Consider the following 23573-nt stretch of genomic DNA (forward strand, 5'->3'; position numbering starts at 1 on the left):
TATATATATATATATACACACACATACACACATAACATCATCTTTTAAAATTCAGAGTGGTTAATTCGCTTTTGTATTATAAAAAAAAAAATTCCCTATGGTCAAAATACTGAAAAAGCACAAAGGCTGAAAAAAGAAAACCACATTTGCCACTTTTAAAAAATACATTATTGTCTCAGTGGTTCTATTTTTTTTTATTATAAAGGTAGGTATTACGAGGACTCTGCACTCGTCAGACTCCCAGGACTGTACTGGACCAGACAGAATTCAATCTAACCCTTTCTGTCTCCAGGAAGGATACTCCCTAACCCATCTTACAAGAGGACAGAATACATACCTCTCTTCTGAACTGTTAACCTGGGAAAGAACACATGCCCACTTGGAAGCAATCTAAGTCATAAAAGTTCATGAATCTGTGGGAGAGACCGCCTGAATAAGAAAGCTACTCTTTGGATATAAGTTAGGAGCTTTTGGAAGTATATAAACTCTTTTAGGTCACTAGAATACAGATTTAAAAAATGATTTCTCCATAAATAATGATCTATTACGGGGTTGGTAAACTGCAGCCCATGGTCCCTATCTGGCATGTCACCTGTCTTGGTAATAAAGTATTACTGGAACACAGCCATGCTCACTCATGTATGTGTTGTCTGTAGCTGCTTTTGTGTTCAACTGACAGAGCCGAGTAGTTTTGACAGAGCCTGTAGAGACTGCAAAGCCTGAAACAGTTACCCTCTGGACCTTTGTAGGAAGAGTCTACTGAACCCATGACGTAGGGCACCATGTGCTACCCTAGTTTCCTAAGAGTTAATGCACCTCAAGATTTCAGCATGTCCTCCAAGAACACCCTGCATACTGGGGTGTCCTTAGCAGATTACATGTCAAACACCCTGCCCTTGAGGTGCTGCTTTCCTTTTGGGCAAGGGAATCATTTGTGTAGATTTTCAATAAATATCTGTAAAAGTTAATAAATACACGAAAAAGAAAGCAAGCCAAATAAGGAAAGTATGCCTGTCGATGTTCCTTGATGTTTTCCTATTACTGGGGGGGGGGGTATTATTAAATGATTCTTTCTGCCAACTTCCTTCAGCTTTTCTTTAAAAAAAATTTTTTTTTTTTTTTGATAAATCGTGCACCCTCCTCACTTCCCATACAATTAATAACCTTTAAAGCAGCCCGCCTAAAATGTTTATTTACCTAGTTTGGTGAGGGCTTGTTCAGGAATAGTATTTATTTAAACCAAACATAGTAAAGATTATTCTTTTAGAAAATGTTCCTAAAATTCTCTCTGTCTGGTACTCTAAGAAGGGTAAGATGGTACAGGGAAATTAAACTCTACAAAATATACCTTAACAATCAGAGGTACAAAATAGCTACCATTTCTGAATGGTAACGTAAAATAACAACAGACAAATCTCCCAAATTTGAAGAGCACATTTTCCCCTGCCCCGAGCCGGCTAACGAGTCTGTCTCACACAGGGAACTTCCTGAACTCGAGCAGCGGTTCATGAATCTTTAAGAGTTCACAGGTGTTTCCTATTTCCATAGTTGTTGAAACAGGGAAGATAAAACAGAGAAGATATTTATCAAACACAAATTTATATCAAGATTAACCTTTTTTTTCAACCAGCTTAGAAGTGGACTTTTCCCTTTGTTAAAAAATGAAAGGTACGGAACTGTACGTGAAAGATGTTTCCATCACCCCTTATGTCTCCACAGCGCGTTAACAGTTTCCAAAGTGCTTTCACGTGCCGTCTCGTTTATTCCTCACAACACCCCTGTGAGGTAGGTACAGCAGGTATTAGTCTCATTTCAAGACGAGGAAATTGAGGCAAAGAGAGGTTAAGTGACTTGCCCAAGATCACACAGCTGATGAGTGGCAGAGCCAGAAATCAGATTTTCTGACTCCTTGGCCAGTACTCTTTCCACTCTAATTACTGCCCCCAATTATGAACAATGTTCTGTGTATCAAAATTGAAAGGTTACCGAAGTTCATTTCAGTGATGTATTAACAGTAAAGTTACTTGAGAACTACAAGAACAGGAGGTCTGATGATTTTACTTGACATAATAAAACTGGTGCAAAACCACTTTTACCTAATTACTTATAACCTTTTGGTCCAAATACATAAAATATGCAATATTTACAGCATTTTCCTTTCTTTTTTTTGTAAATGCAATGCTTTAAAACACATTATAAAGCACCTTAGTAAAAATAGTCTACAAGTAAAAGTACAGAAGAAGTAGGAAAATCCTACCCACACCACAGCCCACTAATGGAGTTATAATATGGAATCACCAATGTCAGTGTACCGCTCTACAGATAACCATGGAGGAACAAATACTAAACTTATTTTTTTGATATTAATGTGTGGAAGCCTTAACTAAAACTCCAGACAACATCAACATTCTTTGAAGTGTCTCCCCAATCTTAGATACTGGGGAGACAGGAATGAGAAATACTGCTCACTCTTTTAAAACTGGTTTTTAACACTAATGATCAGTTTTTTTTAAAGAATATTAAAACGACCTACATAAATGTGGGCAATTCCAACTATAGCAGAAACATTCTTAGCAAACAGGATCAAACATTCCAATAAATTTCATGAGACATGATTCACAAAAACAAAGCACACACCGCCCAACAGCTAACACTACTCAGTAGAGGTGTATAAACCTCCAGGTGAAGGCGGGGCTAGCAAATGGATTCCTCTTCATTCGTGGTCAGCTGGAAAAAAAATGCTTTATCAAAAAGACAGTATCAGAACTTGTGTTTGTATTTAGCCTCCAATTAGACCCGCTATGTGTTTATTGTAGGTGAGATGTAGGCTTTTTCCAGGCAGGAGGCTATAACTCCCACCAAAATTTAACCAGGAAAAGAGGGAAAAAAAAAAAAAAAAAAGAAAAAGAAGAAAAGGCTGAAACTGAAGCCTCTCAGGCCACTGAAACTTACCAGCCAGCATCTACTTCCTCGGTGTTACTGTTCCCTAACTTGGCTCGAGACACACTGCCTTTCACACCGACCAGCAGCCCGACTTGTGGGGCCGAGAACTAAGGTGAAGACAGGGTCAAAGTTTTAGTTCAAGAACCTAACAGTCACACCTGTACTCAGTTCGATTTCGGGTAAATCTTTTCATAGAAAAAGTTCTGTGCGAGGATGTAGAGGTCTCCGTCTTTTTCCCGTACGGCATGGGCTCTGATGAACTGGAACTGCTCCAGAGCAAATTCATAGAACTCATTCTCCATTTTCCAAATGTCAGACTGCTGCAGCTTTGCAATGGTTTGTTTAGTGGGGAGTTTCTTCTCCGTGGTTTTCCTAAGATGAGATTTCTTTCCTACTTACGAAGGAGAAAAAGAAAAGGTGAATAATTCTGAGAACACACAAAAGAGCTATGCTTCTTACGTGGAGAGATGGCTTAAGTTAATGCGGCACGTTGAAGGACGGTAACCTAACTTGTGCATTCACAACACTGTATCATTCAGGCATAGCTTGTGCCCTAATCATACTAGAACTGTCATTTATTCCTTTATAATGTAAATCCTTAATCTGTTAAAGACTTAATGAGATGTCAAATAGGAAAGTATGGATCAGCACTCGGTAAAGTGTAGGCTGTCGCCTTACATGCTGTTCTAATCTCAAATGCTTGGTGCTCTGACTAGTTTATTTTTTAAACATGATAAAATATCTATTTGCAAACTTAATACAAATTTACCATAACCCACATTCTCTACCTGTGAGAAGCTAGGGCACATGCGTACTCTAGGAAGAGTCGCAATGTTGTATCTTACCGAAGAACAGGGGGAAACTCCGCATTAGATTGGACCAGAGCCCCGTCACTCTCAGCTTTTCAATGTCATACGGTCCAGGCTGCTGAAGCACACTTGACCATGACAGACACGGCACACGCTGATTATCACGGCTGGGACTCAGTCTCACCATCCCACCCCTACTCTAAACAGCATTAGGCAGGTCTCAGGTGCAATACGGTCATAGTGTTTGGTGTCTGGCATAGTTAATATTACACATTTCTAACGAAGGCTGGTTCTGCAGATCGTATCTTTCCACTATCCCTACAATGCCTTCTAATTATCATCTAATGCATGTTTATGTGCTCAAAAAATACTGAACGAACACCAGCTGTGTGCCAGGCCCTGTTTTTGTAATGAAAATGTAAGAGGAAACAAGCAATACACCCGCCTTTCTGGAGTTATTTCTTGTGCTTTACTCAAATCACACATATTTTTCAAGTTGCAAATAAAGTTAAGGACAGCTTTAAAAAGAAACCCGTCCTTTATATACCTGTACGGTAGAGTTCTGTAGCGCCCCTGAAGAACCGGGGCAAAGCTGCCTCCAGCAACATGATAAAATCTTCAAGCTCTTCAGTAACTCCCACCAGAAAGTATTCATTAATTAGGTTATACTTGGCTTGATCCATAGCCCACCTGCTTCCCACATTCCTAAAACCAAAGAAAAGGAATTAAAAACCTGGCTGTGAAATCTGCCAGGTTTTGATGGCTCTGACACTGTATATTATGGAGAAAATAAACACGCGTCCATCCAAAGCATTAATACCCTTTTATTAATGTCTTCAGTGGGGAGGAGGGTAAATCACTTGATGTCGAAGTTCCCTCCCAGTTCTACAAATCTATGAAACATACTGAAGTTCAATTAAAATCTCCTCACTAAAGCTCAAAAGAGCAATACCCTTTTATTGTTCTAAGGCAGGGGTTGGCAAACTTCTTCTGTAAAGTGCCAGGGAGTAAATATCTTGGGCTTTGCAGGCCATATGTTCTTGGTTACAAATACTTAACTTTGCTCTTGCAGCATGAAAACAGTCATAGACAGTAAGTAAATAAATGGAGATGGCTGTGTTCCAATAAAACTTTATTTATAGGGCGCCTGGGTGGCACAGCAGTTAAGCGCCTGCCTTCGGCTCAGGGCGTGATCCCGGCGTTATGGGATCGAGCCCCACATCAGGCTCCTCCGCTATGAGCCTGCTTCTTCCTCTCCCACTCCCCCTGCTTGTGTTCCCTCTCTCGCTGGCTGTCTCTATCTCTGTCAAATAAATAAATAAAATCTTTAAAAAAAAAACACGTTATTTATAAAAACAGGTGATGGGCCAGGTTTGGTCTGCAGGTTGTAATTTGCCAATCCCTGTTCTAAGGATATGATTAAAAATCGAGATGTTCTTCCTAAGCTTCTAGTTCTTATGCTGTTATTATGCTTTGTTATAATCTACTGAGTAGGACCCTTAAGGTTCACAGTGATCCAACAACATGTCTCACACAATGAGAAAAAGAATGAAGGCGTTCCTTGCATTTCTCATCATTTTTTTAGGAAGACGCGAACTTTGAATGTGTTCCTGTTTCTACTTTTCCTATTAAAACAATTAGACTAAATACGTATAAAAATGTACCTTTTTAAAAACTGAAAACTCCGCACATTCTGAGGAAATAACTCTTTACTGAAGATAAAATATCTTTATTTTCCACCTCACATTTATTAACAGACTAAACTGCAATCATAACCTTGGCTTCTCTCAAAGTAAAAAAAATCAGTTAACAGTAAAACCAGGTGAATAATTTACTCACTAAGCCTGTTCTTGATCTAAAATGAATGGCTAAAACGATAAGCTTAGGAGAAAATGAGGTTTATGAAATGATTCCTGGCCTCTATTTAAGAGCTCTGCTGGAATACAGCAAAACCTGTTAACACCAAAACCAAAAAATTATGGGGCTCCTGGGTGGCTCAGTTGGTTAAGTGCCTGCCTTTTCCTCTGCCTCTGCCCCTCCCCCTTGCTTGTGCTCTCGCTCACTCTCTCAAATAAAATAAAAAAACAAAAAACAACAACAACAAAAAAACCCCCAAAATTAAAAACCAGCATCTGAGAAAACATTGCAAGGATATGATGTATGAAGAATCTTTTCAATGCACTTAAATGTAACTATAAAACTAGATATTACTTAATTATATATTATTTTTAGTCTGGTCTTTCATTAATTTCCCTATACCTAGCCCTTGACTAGTAGGTTCACACTTATGAAACAGATTATAAAGAAGATTATCAATTTAAGCTTTGTGTCCCTACCAGCATTCCGAGCTGTGGCCACAGAAGAATGGGATTTGAAGCCAGAGCTTCTCCGGAGCACAGTCTGAGCCGCCCTCGGCTACACATTCATCAAAGGTCTGGAACAGACACAAAGCAGCAGGTGTGAGCCATAAACGCAGGTCTCACCTATCAAATACCTTAACAGGTAAGTTATTAAACACACAGGCAGCAGCAGGTGCGATGAGCTAGCAAATTAAAAAGATAGGCAGGTTAGGAAAACATACTTGAGATATTAAAGAAAGTTAAACAGATTTTTCTCCCGTCTTTGTTTAATGCCGATGTATACAGGAGTTGTTTTGTTTTTTCCTGTACGAATTAAACCCTCCCCCACTCAGATAATAATTTGTCCTTGAGAGTAAGTACTGGTTTATGTTGAATTTGTGTCTTTGTACTTTCTAGCCCCCTTCCAAAGGAAATTAAATAAAAACAAGGCTAAAGATACTCTATGTGAAATAATTATTTGAAAAGAATATAAAGGAGGACTACACTTAAGTCTTCTCTCCTTTCCTCGATAAAACAAACAACTCATTGTACAAAGCAGAAATGACCTCAGATACTGATGACTTGTGTGCCCTCCTGTCCAAGGCACCTGACTGAATTATTTAAAAGGGAAAGAGACTGACAGGTTATGAATCTAAAATTAATCCGCTTCACTTCCTTGAGTACTTATTGTCTGTCACAGGCATTTTAACAGTAGGCACTATCTATTCGATATGATACTGAGATCCCAGAGAACAAACTTGGGAGCTCTGGTTGTCGTGGTAAGACATCTACAAATGCCACCTATTATTTCTGAGAAGAGAAAGTGTGAAAGAATAGAAAGAGCATGAGAGCTGAGTCAAGGCTCTTGAGTTTCTGGAACCAGGTTTGACCTTATTTTAAGTAAGTCTCTAAGGACTCCAAACCTCAGTTTCTAATCTATACAATTAGATAGATTCAAAGGGCCGTTTCAACCAAAAATCTATGAGAATGGAGCCAAAAAATCCTTACACCTGGTGTTGGGCGGAGCTAGAGTGGAATGATTCTCTTTACTCTGGCAACATTCAACAGACAACAGCAGACCACAGCCCATAAGTTACCCATTCCTTTTACAGATGACCTTCTCCATGATATAGCAAAAACGTCTATGACTTGGGTTTGAATCCTGAATCCAGAAAAATTTTTTTCCTTTTGTTTTGTTTTTGTGTTTGTTTCCTTACCTAAAAAAGGAGGACATGATCTTATTTTGAGGAAGAAATAAAATCATGGATGTAAGAGAATCTACCACAGTGACTATCCACTGTAGGCATTCGATAAAGGGAATTTGTCTATGTCTGTGCCTGTCTCTCTCCCCACCCCAACTCCCCAAGAGTCAAATACAATGTTTTGTTGGTTCTTGTTCTCCTTGACCTTCACAGCATTTGACCACTCTCTCCTTTCTGAAAATCTCTTGGTCTCTCTGCCCCTAATGGATCCTTGTCTATTTCTTTGGACACTCCCCTTTCTGGCTTTGTTGGTTCTCTGGGCCTTTCTGAATGTACTATCATTATCTTCTTTGAAGCATGTTTGGTCCTTCCACCAGGTATGGAAATTCATCTCCGTGATCTTCTCTTTGCCTGCTCCCTTCCTTAGCTTTTTCACACTTCCAACCTCCTTGGCTTCATTTATAATTTCTAGGCAAAAGACTTTTAAATCTGGACCTCCAGATCCATCGCTTCTCATCTTCCAATACCTAGTGTGCATTTTCGTTTGAATTTCCAATATTACCTCATGCTCAATACTTCTGGCAAAAGGATTACATTGCCCGTGTAATTCAAACTGAAGATCTCAGAACATTTCCGAATTTTTCTTCTCCCTCACCTAACATCGTTGAGGTAATGTCTTTCCAATCCATCTTTTCTTTTGTCAATCTCGCTTCTATCAGGGTCCCACAACGCCATGTCTCCATTCTTATAATCACTTTCTAATGGGCTCCCTTCCCTCCTTCCTTCAATTCCTTCAACCCGCTCTGTACAGTTACCAGATTCGTCTAAGGAGTCACTTCTAACATCCTCTACTCAGAAACCATCAATGGTTTCCAATGTCTCAAGAAAAAGAATTCAAACTTTTTATCCTGGCTTTAAGAAATGCTTCATACTCTGACCTCAAAACCCTAGGCTAGCCTTATCTCTATGTGCAACTTCCATGTTTATCAGATTAGCCTGTTGTATAAGTTTCTCAAGCATGTGGTATGTACCTTAAATCTATATACCTTTGCTGATTACATTTTCTTCCTCTAAAAGTACCTTCCTTCTACCAGTCTTATTTACATGAAGACTATCTTTCCAATGACTCCTGCCCAAAGTTACTTCTTCTTTGGATTCGTATAAATTAATTGTATACTGCCCTGTAATAGCCAGCTCTTAGGACCCAGGCATGTATATCTGTATGTACATTTTTATCTGAAGAACGTGCTTCATGTACATTTTTTAAAAAATGTGTATTATGTTCTCTCTCAGCTGCAATGCAAGCTTCTTTGAGGGATCGTGCAGTGTGCGTTTGTGTCCTCCACAGCACACAATCTATTGCCATACAAACTGTCTGCACGATCGGTAGTTGAAAGTAACTGGGAAGGCTGCATTTCAGGGATTTACAGGAATTTAAGTAAAGGCACAGTTCCAGCGAAGATGAAGAAGAGAGGGGCAGGAACATTTTTTCAGGAAGCATTTTGACAGCCTTAGAGTTCTCTCAAATTCTCTTAGGCTCTCTCTGCAGCTAGATACACATACACAAATTCTACACACACACACACACACACACGTAAAGTGAAAACACCTCAGTTTACTCTTAAGACTCAATAAACCCCGTTTCAGTGGCCATGACATTATTTCTGAATTTTACGAGATGGTCTGACTTCGATGTGCTGGCCTAAGTCACTCTCTAAAAATAAGTTTTATTATCATTTACGCCAACTTGTAGCTCATAAAAATAAAACAACCGATGTATGTATCTATCTCTACCATGTTCCAATTTCTAAGAAACCTTTGGCTCAGTGACCTGAGTGATGATATACTGGAAGGTTTCTGATTCCATGCCTATCCAATTTAAGAATGATCCCAGATCATAGCGAGGTGCCTCTGAAGCTCAGAAGTGCTCTGCTTCCTTACGCCTCTATCTGATTAGAGTCCCGACAGAAAATAAATGAATTAGTACGGTGACTGTGGGTGAATGCACGATCTCTGCTACCACTTTGTGTAAGAGTCAAAGACACCGAAAAGCTTTTGCTTAAATATAAGAAACTAGGATATTAAAATGCTGCAGTATTAAAAATTTCCATACAGTTGGTCAACTTTGGGAATTTAAATATCCACTACTGGAATAAAAACTGATTAATGACTAAGCATGCATTAAATTCTCAAGTTAGCCAGCTCCTAATTCCTGTGTTCCTGGAGTATTTTAGTATTTCAAATAAAACAATGTGTAGCTAACCTTCAAGTCTACTTCTGGCCAGTAGTTTTAAATCTGCTAGCCCACTCTGGCAGTGTACAAAATTCACTCTTCCATTCTTCCAGAGTCTCTTGCAGTTAGGTACAGCCACGTGACTAAGTTCAGGCCAGAAGGCAGAAGTAGTTGTGACCTAAATTCAACCAACCACCTAAGGACAACTTCCTAAAGAACAGCAGAATAAGAATATGGAAGGAAATTAGGTCCCTGAGTAACAGCGTGAAGCAAAGTTGCTCTAAGAGTCTGGACCTCTCACTTTTAGGCTTTTAAGTATGATAAAAATCATCTTACTTAGGGGCGCCCAGGTGGCTCAGTAGGTTAAGCCACTGACTCCAGCTCCGGTAATGATCTCAGGGTTCTGGGATGGAGCCCCATGTGGAGCCCTGTGTCCCTCGCATTCCATGCTCGGCGGGGAGTCTGCTTCTCCCACTCCCTCTCCTTCTGACCCTCTTTCAAGTAAATAAAATCTTTTAAAAAAATAATCTTATTTAAATTATTTGGGCTTCTTTTAGAAGTTTAGCATCTACTTTAATTCACCTAACAAATATTTTATTAGACAATATAAAAGTAGAAAAATAGATTGGGTTTTGCTTCCTTTATCATTTGGGGAAGGAATTTTGTCCCTATCAACTAAAAGAACAATCCGAACATGGCCAGGAGTAAGGAAGACATGGAGAAAATAACAGACCATGAAAAATCAAACACTGGTGAACATACACGAATGTGCCAGAGCTTAGCATAACCGAAACTCTCCCATTTCTACATAAATACTTGCTGAATAAAGTAAACCAAGTAGTTCCTAGTGAGAGAAGCCAGATGAAGGCAACTCAATACCATCTTTACCACACACACCTTGATGACTCAGTCCACTAAGATTTTAATCAAGAGCTGCTGCACGGGCTCCCCGACAGCGACATCAGCACTGGGGCTTCTGTACCCAGAACACTGAAGACTGTCGCACAGATGCACGGTCACCAACAGTCTCCTGCTGATGTGCCACCTTCTATTAGCCTTCTCCTACACATTTTGGTCATATTTCAGAAATAGGATTTTCTATAAGTAAATATTTTTCTCTTCTAAAATTTGAAGTCCTCCAAATACAAGGCAAAAACAAATAAAAACACTCCAGACTCTCTTCCTCTCCCACAAAACCCAGTTCAGTACACCACAGAAACAAAAAATTATGACCAGTTTTTTCACTTAAAAATCATCTATGTTTAGAAAGAACAACTCATTGTGAGCAAGATACAGATATTTTTAAAAGCATGAAATATCGAAATGTTCTTTAGACTACTTAGATTATTAGTTTAGATATTTAATTCCTAAAACTGAAGTTTAAAAAAAGTAATCAAAATTTGTGATGCTTGATAGTGAGGCAATTATATTTAGATGCAAATCCTTTTCTGCAAAGGAACTTGCTTCACACTTTATGCAGAAAACCGAAGCTTCGAGAAAGCTCCCTGGACTTCCTGCTTAGACAAAAGCTTACCTGTATCTGTAGCCCCCTGCTGCCCTCATCTTTAAAGACGTATTTCCTTCTCCTATCTTTGAATACCATCCTCCCCCCTTCTGAGACCCTGCTCCATCAATTTTTCTCTAGTCTCTTGTATCAGCCATCACCCCTGATCTCTTTAGATATATAATATGCCCAAGTGTCTATCATCTTAAAGAAACATTTCCTGATGTTTTTTGCTCCTTCTAAAGCCAAACTTCTATCTTGAGAGTGGTCTTTTCTCTGGGTCTTAACTTCATTTCTCAGTTATTCCTCGACCCTCTGGATTCTACTTACATTACTTTCTAAATCATCCCTAATGACCTCCCCAGTGACAAATCTAAGGGACAGTTTTAAATCCTCAATTCGCTAACTCCTTTGCAATTGAAATTATTTTCCCATCTATTTGGACTCATCGGGTTTGCCTTCTGATTCTCTGACCTCAGGCTTCCTTGCCATGCCCCTCTTTCTCTGCTTACTCCTGAAATGCTAGTACGCCCCAGAGCTACACATTGGCTCCCCTTCTTTTTCTTCTTCCTTTTTCATTTGGTCTTCTTTCCATATTCTAGGTCTTCCAAGTGCAATTGCATTCAATCCCCTGTTTCAACTCCCACCTGATGTTGATGACTCCCAAATCCATAATTTAGTTCAGAACTATTTCTTGAGATACAAATACAATTTCTAGTGGATACCTCCACTTATTTACACATGATTAAAAAATAATATCCACTTTGAATTCATCCTCTCTTTCTTCAACTCCATGATAACTGACTCTGCTGTTTTCTCTCTTTTGATGAAAGGAAACACCTATGGTCCCATCAGAAACCTGGGAAGAAGACAAGTCAAGGCTGACTCTGGGTTGTGCACCTTTTACTGAGATCGAGAATACTGGTCTATATGAAGCTTTCAAATAAATATGAACTGTAAAGAATTATACTGCTTTCCTGCGATGCTTTGCTTTTTACATATAAAATACTAGCTATGCAGACAAGAATTTTTTCACATGCCTTTGTGAGACAGAACTGTAAAATTCATGTTCCATAAACAAACCAGGGTCAGGGGACTGTGAATTGCTAAGAAGTGTGGAGGCAGTATTTTGTAAGTTAATGACAGAATCAGGCAGCACTGAGTATGGATTTCTTCTAATCTCATTACTACCTTTCATAAACTAATACATATTTTTAGGTAGAATATTCTAAACTCACTAAAATACTTATAGCTGTAAGTCTAGTTAATTTAGAGCAAGAAATAAAAAGAATACAATCTGGGGCAGGAATTATAATCCCTGGGACCAATGAGTACTTCTTAACAAACACAAACTGATTCTCCTTTAGATTGTTATTTAGAGCATGTAACGATTTACACTTTCTAGAAATATGACCCCCCTTTGGTGTTCTGCTAACAAAACAACAGTTAATAAAAAATGTTTAATAATCTATAGGGCAGTTCAAAGCCAAAGTATTTATAATATCTAGAAAATGTGAGTGATGAGAATTATAGGTGCAGTTACTATTACTTAGAAGCCATAAGAAGCCCTATATTGAAGGGACTGAGAGACAAACTATGGTTATTCAAACTTGAGTATTTGGTAGATTATTTTCTCAAAATGAACAGTGTACCTGCCCCACGGCAGAAAACAACTGACACTGTTAGTAGCCCAGTGGTTCCCAAATGGAGCTCTTTTGACCCAGCAAGTGACATCTGGCAATGTCTACAGACATTTTTGGTTCTCAGAACTGGGGGTCTTGGGGGGATGCTACTAGTTAGAGGTCAGAGATACTGGTTAACATCCTACGTGTATAGGCAGCCCCTCATGACAAGGAGTTTTCTGGCCCCAAACAACAACAGTGTTGAGGCTGAGAAATCCTGCGGCAGCCAGTGACAAAAGTTAAGCTTTCAAGCAAAAATATAAAATTTTGGAAAACTCGATCTGCCACCGTAAGTGTGGCAGTTTCCCAATACTCAAAGACTTCTCTAATGAGATCAGTGGTGATATTAGTGAATGTGAATTTCTGATACTGTATAATAAAATGTGTCAACATTTGGAAGGTCCACATAACTTAATGTATGAGTATGTTTCCAATGACCAATACATGATGTTATACAACTAAGCTCAGTTAAAAAATCCATTCAAAGTGTAAAATACATGAATGGATTTTAATGTAGCACAGCATTAAAAAGTTCACTGTGGGGCGCCTGGGTGGCACAGCGGTTGAGCGTCTGCCTTCGGCTCAGGGCGTGATTCCGGCGTTGCGGGATCGAGCCCCACATCAGGCTCCTCTGCTATGAGCCTGCTTCTTCCTCTCCCACTCCCCCTGCTTGTGTTCCCTCTCTCGCTGGCTGTCTCTGTCTCTGTCAAATAAATAAATAAAAAAATCTTTAAAAAAAAAAAAAAAAAGTTCACTGCTGTGGTTTCAGATTCTACAGAAACTACTACTTGTCAAGTTTTAGTGTAATATTAAAGAAGAACATCCACAATCTTCTAAAAAGACTCTTAAAATCCTCCCTTTTCTAATTACATATCTGTGTAAACATGGATTTTTTTATACATTTCAACCGAAAGAACATATTGAACAGATGAATTCAATAGCAGATATGAAAATCCAACCATCTCTATTAAGCCAGATATTTTTTAAAAATTGCAAAAATATAAAAAGCAATTCTTTATACTTTTTTGAAAAGTGGTTATTTGCACTAAAATATATTATTTATGTTACCAAATGGTGGGTTTCCTACTGTTACTTTTAAATTAGTATTTTTAAAGGTTCCCAGTAAATTGGTATATTTCTTGATATTGGTAATTATCACACAAACAAAAGCTCGTTGGGGGTCCTCAATAACTTAAGAGTAAACGGAGTTCTAAGACTATCAAGCCTGAGAATCACTGATTTCTCTATATAGTTCTTTAATGCTGTCCTCCGTATTATTTAATATCCCTATTTTCCAGGTTCTGGGCAGAGATTATACTAAGTAAACGTCCAATTACAAATATAAAGAACAAAGTATTTGAAATCTCCCAAATAAAACAAATCTTTTGTTCCTTGCAAAATCAACTGAAAGCTATCATAGGTATACATATACCTGAAATGTGTTTGAAATTACTGTTTGGCAATGTTAGGAGGAAGCAGTTTGCATTATGAGGTACTGCAGTTTAAAACACAATAGTTGCCATGAGTGCTGAACTGAATATTATCTAATATGCTTCCAAGTATCACTTGAGGTGTAATCAATATACAATTTAATGGAAACGAGACCAATGCAAGGTATTTCCAACTTTGCCAGGTATTTCCTACGTCATCATAGCCACCTTTCAATTCCCCTTATCTTCAAATACCCTGCCATTCAAAAAATGTTATATGCCACGCAGTCTTATCAACTCAATAGATATGAGCTTATTAATGAATGAAAGCTCTTTCCAGTTAAAGATATGGAGTTATTTGCAATACAACGACATCATTTAACTAATTAGGTCCCAGAATGTTGCCAATACTCGTGTCATGACAAACAAGCCAAATTATTAAAAATGTGTATGTTTCAATAAGTTTCAAGACCAAAAGGTCCATTTTGCTAATCATAAAGCAATTATTCATTTTAATAAAGCATTTGTAGATGGCGCTGTCTTCATGAGAATTAAGGTAATACAAAAATATTCTGTTGATGTTACTAATATTACATCTAAATTACCAGGTGTATTAATATGTATTTTATAATGACATAAAAAGACAAAACCAAAAACAAACCAAGCCCTATCATTATCAGGGTGAAGAATGGTTAAGTCTTCAGGCTTGGAGGGCATATCTACCTAAATCTTTCAAATATGAAAGGAAAATGATGTTAAAATATCTGCCTGAATTTTTCTGTGGGTATTGAGAATGCAACTGGGGAACCTCTCTCATATACAAATGTTGGGTAGCATGTTGCATTCCCTCCCTCCTTTTTAAAGGGAATACAGGGCTTAAGACAGTGAGCTCTGGAATCAGAGTACTTGGGTTTAAATTCTAGCTCTACCATTTACTGGTAGTATAACACTAGGCAAGGTACTTAACACTAGGCAAGCACTTTCTGTGCCTCAGTTTCCTTATCTGTAAAATAGAGACAAGAACAGTAGCGACCCTGTAGAACTGTTGTGTAGACTACCTGAAAAAAATACAGATATATATATCTTAAAACAGTGCTTGGTACACAAAAAGCACTCAATAGATATGAACTATTAGTGTTATATTAAGAATTATTATTACCTAATTCCCCAAACTACATAGGGCAGCAACCACTAAACCATGGTATCCAGGGCTGACAGTGACAGATGGTGCACGTAGGAACCGATGTGACTGCAAGTCTTTTCCTTTCCCACATTAATATTCCTTTGCTCGAAGAAGGGAGATGGATATTAATATTTACTGAGTAAAAACAGTGTAAATGAAAGGACTAAAATTTTTTTAAAAAGGAAGGAAGGAAAGAAGGAAGGGAGGGAGGAAGAAGTTTTGGAGTGAATTTAGAAATAACTATCAACAAATTCTAAAGTACTAGGTCACAAAAGAGTTATATTATTAGATTTTATAAAATGTCATAGAATCACCATAATAACCTAAGTATATATATTTTAAGAAGATTAACTAATACTAAGAGCTCAGTGGACATTAAAAAGAAAAAGGTCTGGTCTGTTATCTGTGTTTGGATCAGTACCTTCTGCCTAAAGCTTTAAGACTAAGGAAAGAAACAGCAATTTCTAGAAAAGAGAAAAAAAGTAAACAAAAAAAAATCACCTCCTCATGTGACACAGAAGGCACATGTAACTTAAGTGGAAAATTAATTGTTGTATGTTAATTATTATAGCAGGTATCTAGCATCATGATTACACAACACTTCAGGTTCAAAAGGTGCAGAATTACTCATTCAACTCATTTGCTAAGCACTTAACAGATGAACTAGGCAGCTGCGCTAAACACTAGGGAAACAAGGAAGAATGAAATATAGCGCCCCCTTCAGGAAGTTCACGACCTTTTGGAGAAGACATATATGGAAACAACTCAAATACCACAAATAAATGCTGAAAAAAGGGGGGTTGAATGGAGTGCTCTGGGAGCCTTAAAAGTGACATAACTAACTGCCTATGGGGCACCAGAAAAGACTTCATCGAAGAGCTACCATTTGAGCTGGACCTACAAAGTGGACAGTTTTCCGGAGTGAAGGAGAGACATTCCAACATGGGGAACAACACACATGCCCAAAGTACGAGGCGATAGTAAGTCTAGAGGAGAGTAACACTTCACGTGGCTGAAGCACTGGGCACCTGAGGGAAAATGAGGCAGGAGAAGTAAGTCTCAGATTACGTCAGATTGTGTCTCTTGTGCCTTGGGCAAACTCGTGAGCAACGGGGGTCCCAGTAAAGGTGTCCCACCAGAAAAGTGACAAATCAGTTTGGTTTCTCAGAAAAATAACACTGGTGCTATTCCGGAGGATGCCCTTAAATAGAAGACAACCCAAATCTGAACCTGCTAGTAAGTAAGTAAGAACTCTGTTACTATTCTTGTCTTGTCTGAAAAAAACAGCTGCTGTAGCAAAACAGTGTTCCCAAACCGATGATCACAAATCAATATAAACTGCCACCATTGAGACTAAAAGAACCAAAGTACATACACAAAACCATCATATGAATGAATAATTATAATGGTCTCACAGCAAACTGTTAGGACCATAATAAGAGAAATATTCGGCCCTGGAACTAAAGTAAAATATCTTTTTTAAATAACAAAAAATTATGTGTACACCAAAATATCAACTATAAGTTTTACTTTTGCCTCTTTATACTTTTGGGTTCTTTTCAAAATTTCCACAATAAGCAAGTAGTACATTTATAATTAATAAACAGTTTTAAAAGCACACTGTTCATTGCAGTTGATAAACAATTATCTTTATAAACATCTTAAAACTAAAGTATTACCTTTTTGTCTCCTTGTTTTCGTCTTCTTAACCCTGGTCTATAATCATCTCCGAATCTCAGGAAGTAATAGTAAGAAACTAGCCTCTCGATAGGATCCCTTATGACGTTAATGTAAATTGGCTTCTTCTTCACACCAAATCTGAAAAAGAACGAAACGTAAAAGGTGAAATCTGTATTTGCATTCTGTTTCGGGGTGTCCTGAAATTGTAAGTTTGAGGTATAAATTCTATATGGAAAGAAGAACATGAGTTTATTTAAATAAAATAGAGTATGTGGAGATTAGGAAATAGTTTATGATTATTTATGTTACAATACAGTAAACAGGAAATTAGAATTTAAAAATTACTGCTGAAGTAAAGAAGAGAAGGGAAATTCGAATGAAAGACAATTTTAAATTTCACTGGAAAGAATTACATAAAACATTTTAATTTTATGTAGCCATGATTTCTTATTTCTGGCCCACCAAACCAGACACACGTTATCAACAGATACACCGTTAAATCCAAGCAAGTGTGACCACTGGAGTCTACCTTCTGCTGTTGCTGATTTTAAAGACAAGAGTGAAAGACATGGTTTCCCGCACTGTTTCTTTGGGGAATGAGAAGGAGCTGAAGGAATAGAGGAGACAGAGAAGGCTTTTACTTTAGCAATGCGTGCAGCCCCTAGCATCATCTAGCTGGCTCCTGTTCTAATACCCTCACTTGTCCCAGTCCTGAAACTTTCGTGTGATCTTCACCTCCACCTTCCCTCATTCTTCATGTAGTACAGTTACTAAGTCCTTTTGAATCTTCTGCTGTTGGCTTCCCCACAGATCTGACCCGCTCTCATGCACCCCCTTCCTTTGCACCCCTGCCCTCTCCCAAGGCCTCTTGTTTGCATCACTGCAATAACCTCGCTGGTTTTCTTGCATCGGTGTCTCTCCTTTTCAATCTACCTTCCAGACCAATTCCCAACTGATATTACTAAAACACCATTTATCAGATCCTTCTTCTTAGGAACCTGGAATAACTCTACTCTTTATGTTGACATCAAACCCAAGCTCCTTTGCCTGGTTGCTAATGCCTGCTGGCCTATGTCTCACAGGTCTCAAGTACCACCTTATTGACCTAACTTTATTTTTAACTGTCCTCAAAGAAGAAACCATCTGTTCCAGTTAGGCCCACCTCTTCTACCTCCCCCAGCGTATAACACTTGTTCCTATTTCTCCTTACGTGCCTCTGCTCATTCTGTCTTCCTTAACTAGAATGTCATTCTCATTTTTCTATTCTTTCTATTACAATAATTCATTTAAAAATACTTTTTTGTGTACTCAATACATGCTGGCACTATTCTAATACTAGGAGTGCAGTGGTGAGAGAAAAAAAGACAAAATTCCTCGTCCTAGTAGAGCCAACGTTCTATTTGGGGGAGACAGAATATAAACAAATTAAGTAAATATGTGAGATGGTAAAAAGGAAAAAAACAAAGCAGTGAAAGAGAATAGGGACTGCCAGAAGTGGGGAGAGTACAATTCAAAATAGGGATTTCCAGGCAGGCCTCTGGAGGAAAATGTTCCAGGAAGAGGAAACTCCAGGAGTAGTTTTCCCAAGCAGCTAAGTGCCAGGCATTTTCAAGGAACAGCAAGGAGATCTGCGTGGCCGCAACAGAATCATAAAGTGAGTACAGAGCAGGGGGTGGGGTGGAGGGAGTGCAGATGAGATGAGCCCTACAGAGTAGCTTTATAAGCAATAGGAGGGAAGCCTGAGTCAGCAGAGAAGTGTCATGATATGGGTTGTAATGTACAAAAGGGTGACTACAGCTGCCAACACTGTATTGTAAACTTGAAGTTGCTATGGAGAGATTTTAAATGTCCTCACCAAAAGGACAGCAACAGTAAGATGGTAACTGTGTGAGGTGAAGAATGTGTTAACTAGCTTTATTGTGGTAAACACTTTACAATACATGTGTATCAAATCATCACATTGTACACCTTAAACTTACACAATGTATATGTCAATATATCTCATTAAAGCAGGAGAGAAAAAAAACAACCATTGGCTGCTGTTTGGGAATACAATGCAGAGGGGAAATAAAGCAATCCTGTAAAGCCTAGAAAGCCAAGGGCACAAGGTGTTACCTGTTTTCACGGACACCTGCACCCAGGAGCTACTGCTCTCAGGCCATTCCACTCACTGGTTGTCCTACTAGTGTTCTTCTTCTAAGTCTTCTCTCCCCAGAACCATTATAAGCCACTTGAGATAGGCATAGTACTGTACATTTCTTATATATATTTCACAGGGCCGAGTATACATAAATACTTGCCCACTGATTAGTACTAATTTGAAAGATTAATAGCAATCTTTCCTAAAATACAAATCACAATGAGAAATGATAGGCCTAAGCTTAGGTTGTGTGACTCTGATAAGAGACAGTGAAAGTTGCTTATTCTTTTAACCACTCTTGATATATTCACTCATCTGTCTACAGAAACCTTCAATTTTAGTTCATAGCTTGTAACTTAAATTTCCCTTCTTACTAAAATCTTTTTCCAAAGGCATTAAAAAGCATATAGCTAAAATAACCAATTTCACATTTCCCTGTTACTTCTGCCTATTGCAATCAATGTCTTAGGCTCAGCAGACATTCTATAAATGCTTTCTACTTAGTTCTTAAGCAAATGGGTAGTGAAAAGAGACTATAGAAGAGGAAAAAAAGCAAGGTGCCTGGATAATTCGATTCTTTCAGCCTCTGAATTATTGAAAATTAACAAACCAGGAAGTTCTTAATTTACAAACAGGTTGTATTCTCCAAGAACCACTTTGTGTGTGAGAAGGGGTCAGCTATCTTGACTTCTAGTTCTTTTCTCACCATTAAGTGACTCAAAGTCACTAAAATGCTGTGTACATACTGAAATACTGCAAACTACAGAGAATCCTTTTGGCAAACATTATCATAACATCAGAGTTGTGAGTTGGTTGATCAGAATTGGTATGCATTTTTCTCACTCAACTCATAAAACCATAAAACCAATAATACAGTAAACAATTTTTTCACAGGTATTAAAAAAAGGAAACAGTATCATTGCCAAATATATGGCATGTCACATCAGGCATTAAGCAGAAGCTCCATGAGGCAGCCACTGTTTGCTCTTGGTCATGGCTTTACCACTAGTGTTCAGCACAGTGCCAGACACACAGGGTCAAATATTATAGAATTAGCTTGAACAGACTGCTACGAAGGAACCACTCGGGAAGCCTTCCTGTGGGACAGTGAACTCAGCAAGGAGAAGAGCTTGGGGGGAGGCATCAGAAATACACAGGTGCGGGTGGCTCAGTCCACTGAGTGTTGGACTCTTGGTTTCAGGTTGCGTTGTGATCTCGGGGTCATGAGATCAAGTGCTGAGTCAGGCTCCGTGCTCAGTGTGGAGTCTGCTTCAGATTCTCTGTCTCCCTCTCCCTCTGCCCTTCCCACTCATGCTCTCTCTCTCTCTCAAATCAATCAATCAATCAATCTTGGAAAGGAAAGGAAAAGAAAAAGGAAAAGAGGAAAGGAAAAAGAAAAAAGAAAAGGAAAGGAAAGGAAAGAAAAGGAAAGGAAAGGAAAAACACAATCGCTACCTTAACTGACAGAGTGGAGAATCTGTACCAGGAGGCTACAAGGAGGGGAAAGCACAGGATGATGGGGCAATGACTTCAATCTTAAAACTGTGGGATTCCCTGGGAACCACCTTACCATCTCCATTATTAGCCAGTGACCACCCTGAGTCATTCGCTCGGGAATTACCTCCTTCCCATCTCACCTCCCACCACTGCTTCCTTTCCCCCCTCCCCAAGTCCCTCACATGTGGGACAGACAGCAATTCTTACCAAGTGGCACTGAAAAGGGGATATGGCACTTTACACAATTCTTCTTGCTGTCTGGAAAGCGACTTTCTGGGGCATGGCTCTGGTGGCATTTACATGTATGAAGTGTGATTTTAATGAGATAACATGTATGAATTCATTCTGAAGATGGATAAGACTATTATTTATACATTAGGGTACGGTTATATCGACATGGAGGTAAGAGATTCTAACAGAAAACGGGCATGATAGAAGCAGCACCTGGGCCATTCAGCTCAGCTGATTAGGAAACACTTATCCTTTTCGGTTTGTAGGTTGAATTCTTTTGCCAACCAGGTAGTTTTATACAGGGGGAAAATGTGTTCTATGGTCGCGAACTCTACCTTTAACCCTGGCTGGGCATCTGAGCTGTTCCTCAGGAGGGCTCAGGTGAAGAAAAGACAACCCATCTTCATTCCAGAAATATAAACTATTATTGACCTATTAGAATATGATCTTCCTTGGAAGAGAACAGCATAACTGGTAGGAATCTGTGATGTTCTATAAAGATCAAAAGGCAAAAAATACAATCTGAGCAGCAGGTTGGTAAGAAGACATTTTAGAAACCTTATTCTTGCTACATCAGCATATGTGGTATGACAAAGCAAGGAACACGAACTAGGCTGATGTCTTTACAACTACACTTTATATAGTTTGGATAAACAAGTAAACGTCAAGAATGGTTAAAAGAACAAGTGCATACCCAGAACATCTGAAAGGAACCTTGTCGTCTAGCTGGAACATGATGAAGCTGCAAGAGGGCTGACTAGCCATCGGTAAGCACGATGCTTTGTAATTTCCTCTTCATACCAGATTTAACCTCTCTAGGGAAGCAGCGGTCTCACTGGGGACACTGATACCTTATATATATTTATTCTGGACTCTCTTAGCCCTAAAGGGTTCATAGAAACTTTTAAATCCTTTCCCATGTGGTAGATTGCCATGGTCTTGTTTCAAAAATAGAGAATGACCTGTTGGTATTTGTTGGTCCCACTGGTGATGTTATGATTTTTGTAGTAATTATTTACCTCTTAAAAAGGGCATTCAATCTCTATGCATCTATTAGAATGGCCCAAATTTAAAAAAAAGAGAAACATCTAACAATACCAAATGCTGGCAAGAATGCAGAGCACCTGGAACTCTCATACACTGCTGGGAGACTGCAAATAACACAGCCACTTTCTGAAAACAGTTTTGCGGTGTCTTATAGAGTTACTATACAATCCAGCAATCCCGCTCTTATTTAGCCAAGAGAAATGAAGACACATGTCCACATAAAATCTACATGCAAATGTTTTAGGAGCTTTACTCATAATCAGAAGCTGGAAACAATCCAAGTATCCAGAAAGTGGTGAATGGACGAAGACTGTGGTGTATCCACACAATGGACTACTACTCATCCAAGAACTAACTACTGATAGATGCATACATTGGATGAACGTCAAAAGCCTTATGCTAAGTGAAAGAAGCCAAACGCAAAAGACCTGGTGACTGATTAAATGTATGCGGTGAAGAAAGGGGTTGTCCAAGATGACTCTAGTTTCTGGCTTTGGTGTCTTTTTTTTTTTTTTTTAAGATTTTATTTATTTATTTGATGGAAAGAGAGAGAGTGAGTGAGCACAAGCAGGGGGAGCAGCACAGGGAGAGGGAGAAGCAGGCTCCCCGCTGAGCAGGGAGCCCAATGTGGGACTGGATCCAAGGACCCCGGGATCATGACCTGAGCCGAAGGAAGATGCCTAACTGACTGAGCCACCCAGGCACCCTGTGGCTTTGATGTCTTGATAAAGAAAAAATGGGCAAACTTCCCCAAAGGGAATAATGGAGGCAAAGACAGTCTTGAGCAATGCCTTATTAAGAGTTGGGAATAAGAAGGGCCAGCATGGATTGAGACAGGGGGAAGAAAAACACCAGTAAGACAACGTAGTAACTGAGAGAAGACAGAATTATAAAAGAACATAACACTGCTTTGGGTGAGACATGGAGCCTACTGCTTCACAATCCTCACAACCACCAGAAGTAGTTACTTTAATTATCTTCACTTCGCAAATGGGAAAAACGCAGATCTGAAGTGATGTGGCTGAAACCGCAGAGCCCGTAAGGAATGGGGAGGACTCAACTGCAGGTGCGTCTGGCTTGGGAGACTGCTCCTAAGCAGTCTACAGGATCAGTGCTGTAGAAAGGGCTGGGGGTACAAGGTCAATACAAAGGCAACTCTTGCATATTGCCTCTAATGATTACAATAACTTAAGAAACGTTTCTCTAATGTTGTGACATATTTGCTGAAAGCAAGAGAAAATGGTGCAACTTTCAACTGGTTCAGCAGAGAAGTACAAGGTAAAAGGGACAATCTCACATAATCTATGGACTAAGAAACTATATTAGGCCTAAAATATTGTCGCTTTATTACTCTCTAGGATATTTCAGACCTAGTGAAGCATTCAATTATGTGTTTCCTGTCCTGACATATCTGCTCTTTCCTGATTTATCTCAATCGTTCTGAGAAAGACAACAGGGGTGATACGGAGAAACCAGAATGACAGAGACAAAGACCCATTACTCATTTCTGGGGACAACCACAAAGGTACACACCTGACATACGCCTGCATAAGACTGCTGTATCAAAAGTAATTTCCAAATATCTAAGACAGATGCGCCATGCCACCCATAGGTAGCTAGACCATAGAAAATCTCAGCAGACTCTGATCGAAA

The 23573-nt window shown here is 38.9% G+C and overlaps 1 protein-coding gene across 2 annotated transcripts in view; it reads right to left on the minus strand.

Annotated features, from left to right (window-relative positions):
- Positions 1 to 1043: 1043 nt before the first annotated feature.
- HS2ST1 (heparan sulfate 2-O-sulfotransferase 1) overlaps positions 1044 to 23573 on the minus strand; it is a 164726-nt gene continuing 142196 nt past the window's right edge. Inside the window, exons 4-7 of one of the 2 annotated variants that reach the window (XM_008690634.2) lie at positions 17005 to 17143; positions 6089 to 6186; positions 4300 to 4457; positions 1044 to 3337 (exon numbers count right to left, since the gene is read on the minus strand). In XM_008690634.2, coding sequence (XP_008688856.2) covers positions 3108 to 3337; positions 4300 to 4457; positions 6089 to 6186; positions 17005 to 17143 — 625 coding nt within the window. In that variant the 3' untranslated portion in view covers positions 1044 to 3107. The remainder of the gene's footprint in view (positions 3338 to 4299; positions 4458 to 6088; positions 6187 to 17004; positions 17144 to 23573) is intronic. The other variant, XM_040627078.1, reaches the window with a different exon arrangement.

The sequence above is a fragment of the Ursus maritimus genome, unplaced genomic scaffold (genome assembly GCF_017311325.1).
Source record: "Ursus maritimus isolate PB19 unplaced genomic scaffold, ASM1731132v1 scaffold_12, whole genome shotgun sequence".
Taxonomy (NCBI): domain Eukaryota; kingdom Metazoa; phylum Chordata; class Mammalia; order Carnivora; family Ursidae; genus Ursus; species Ursus maritimus.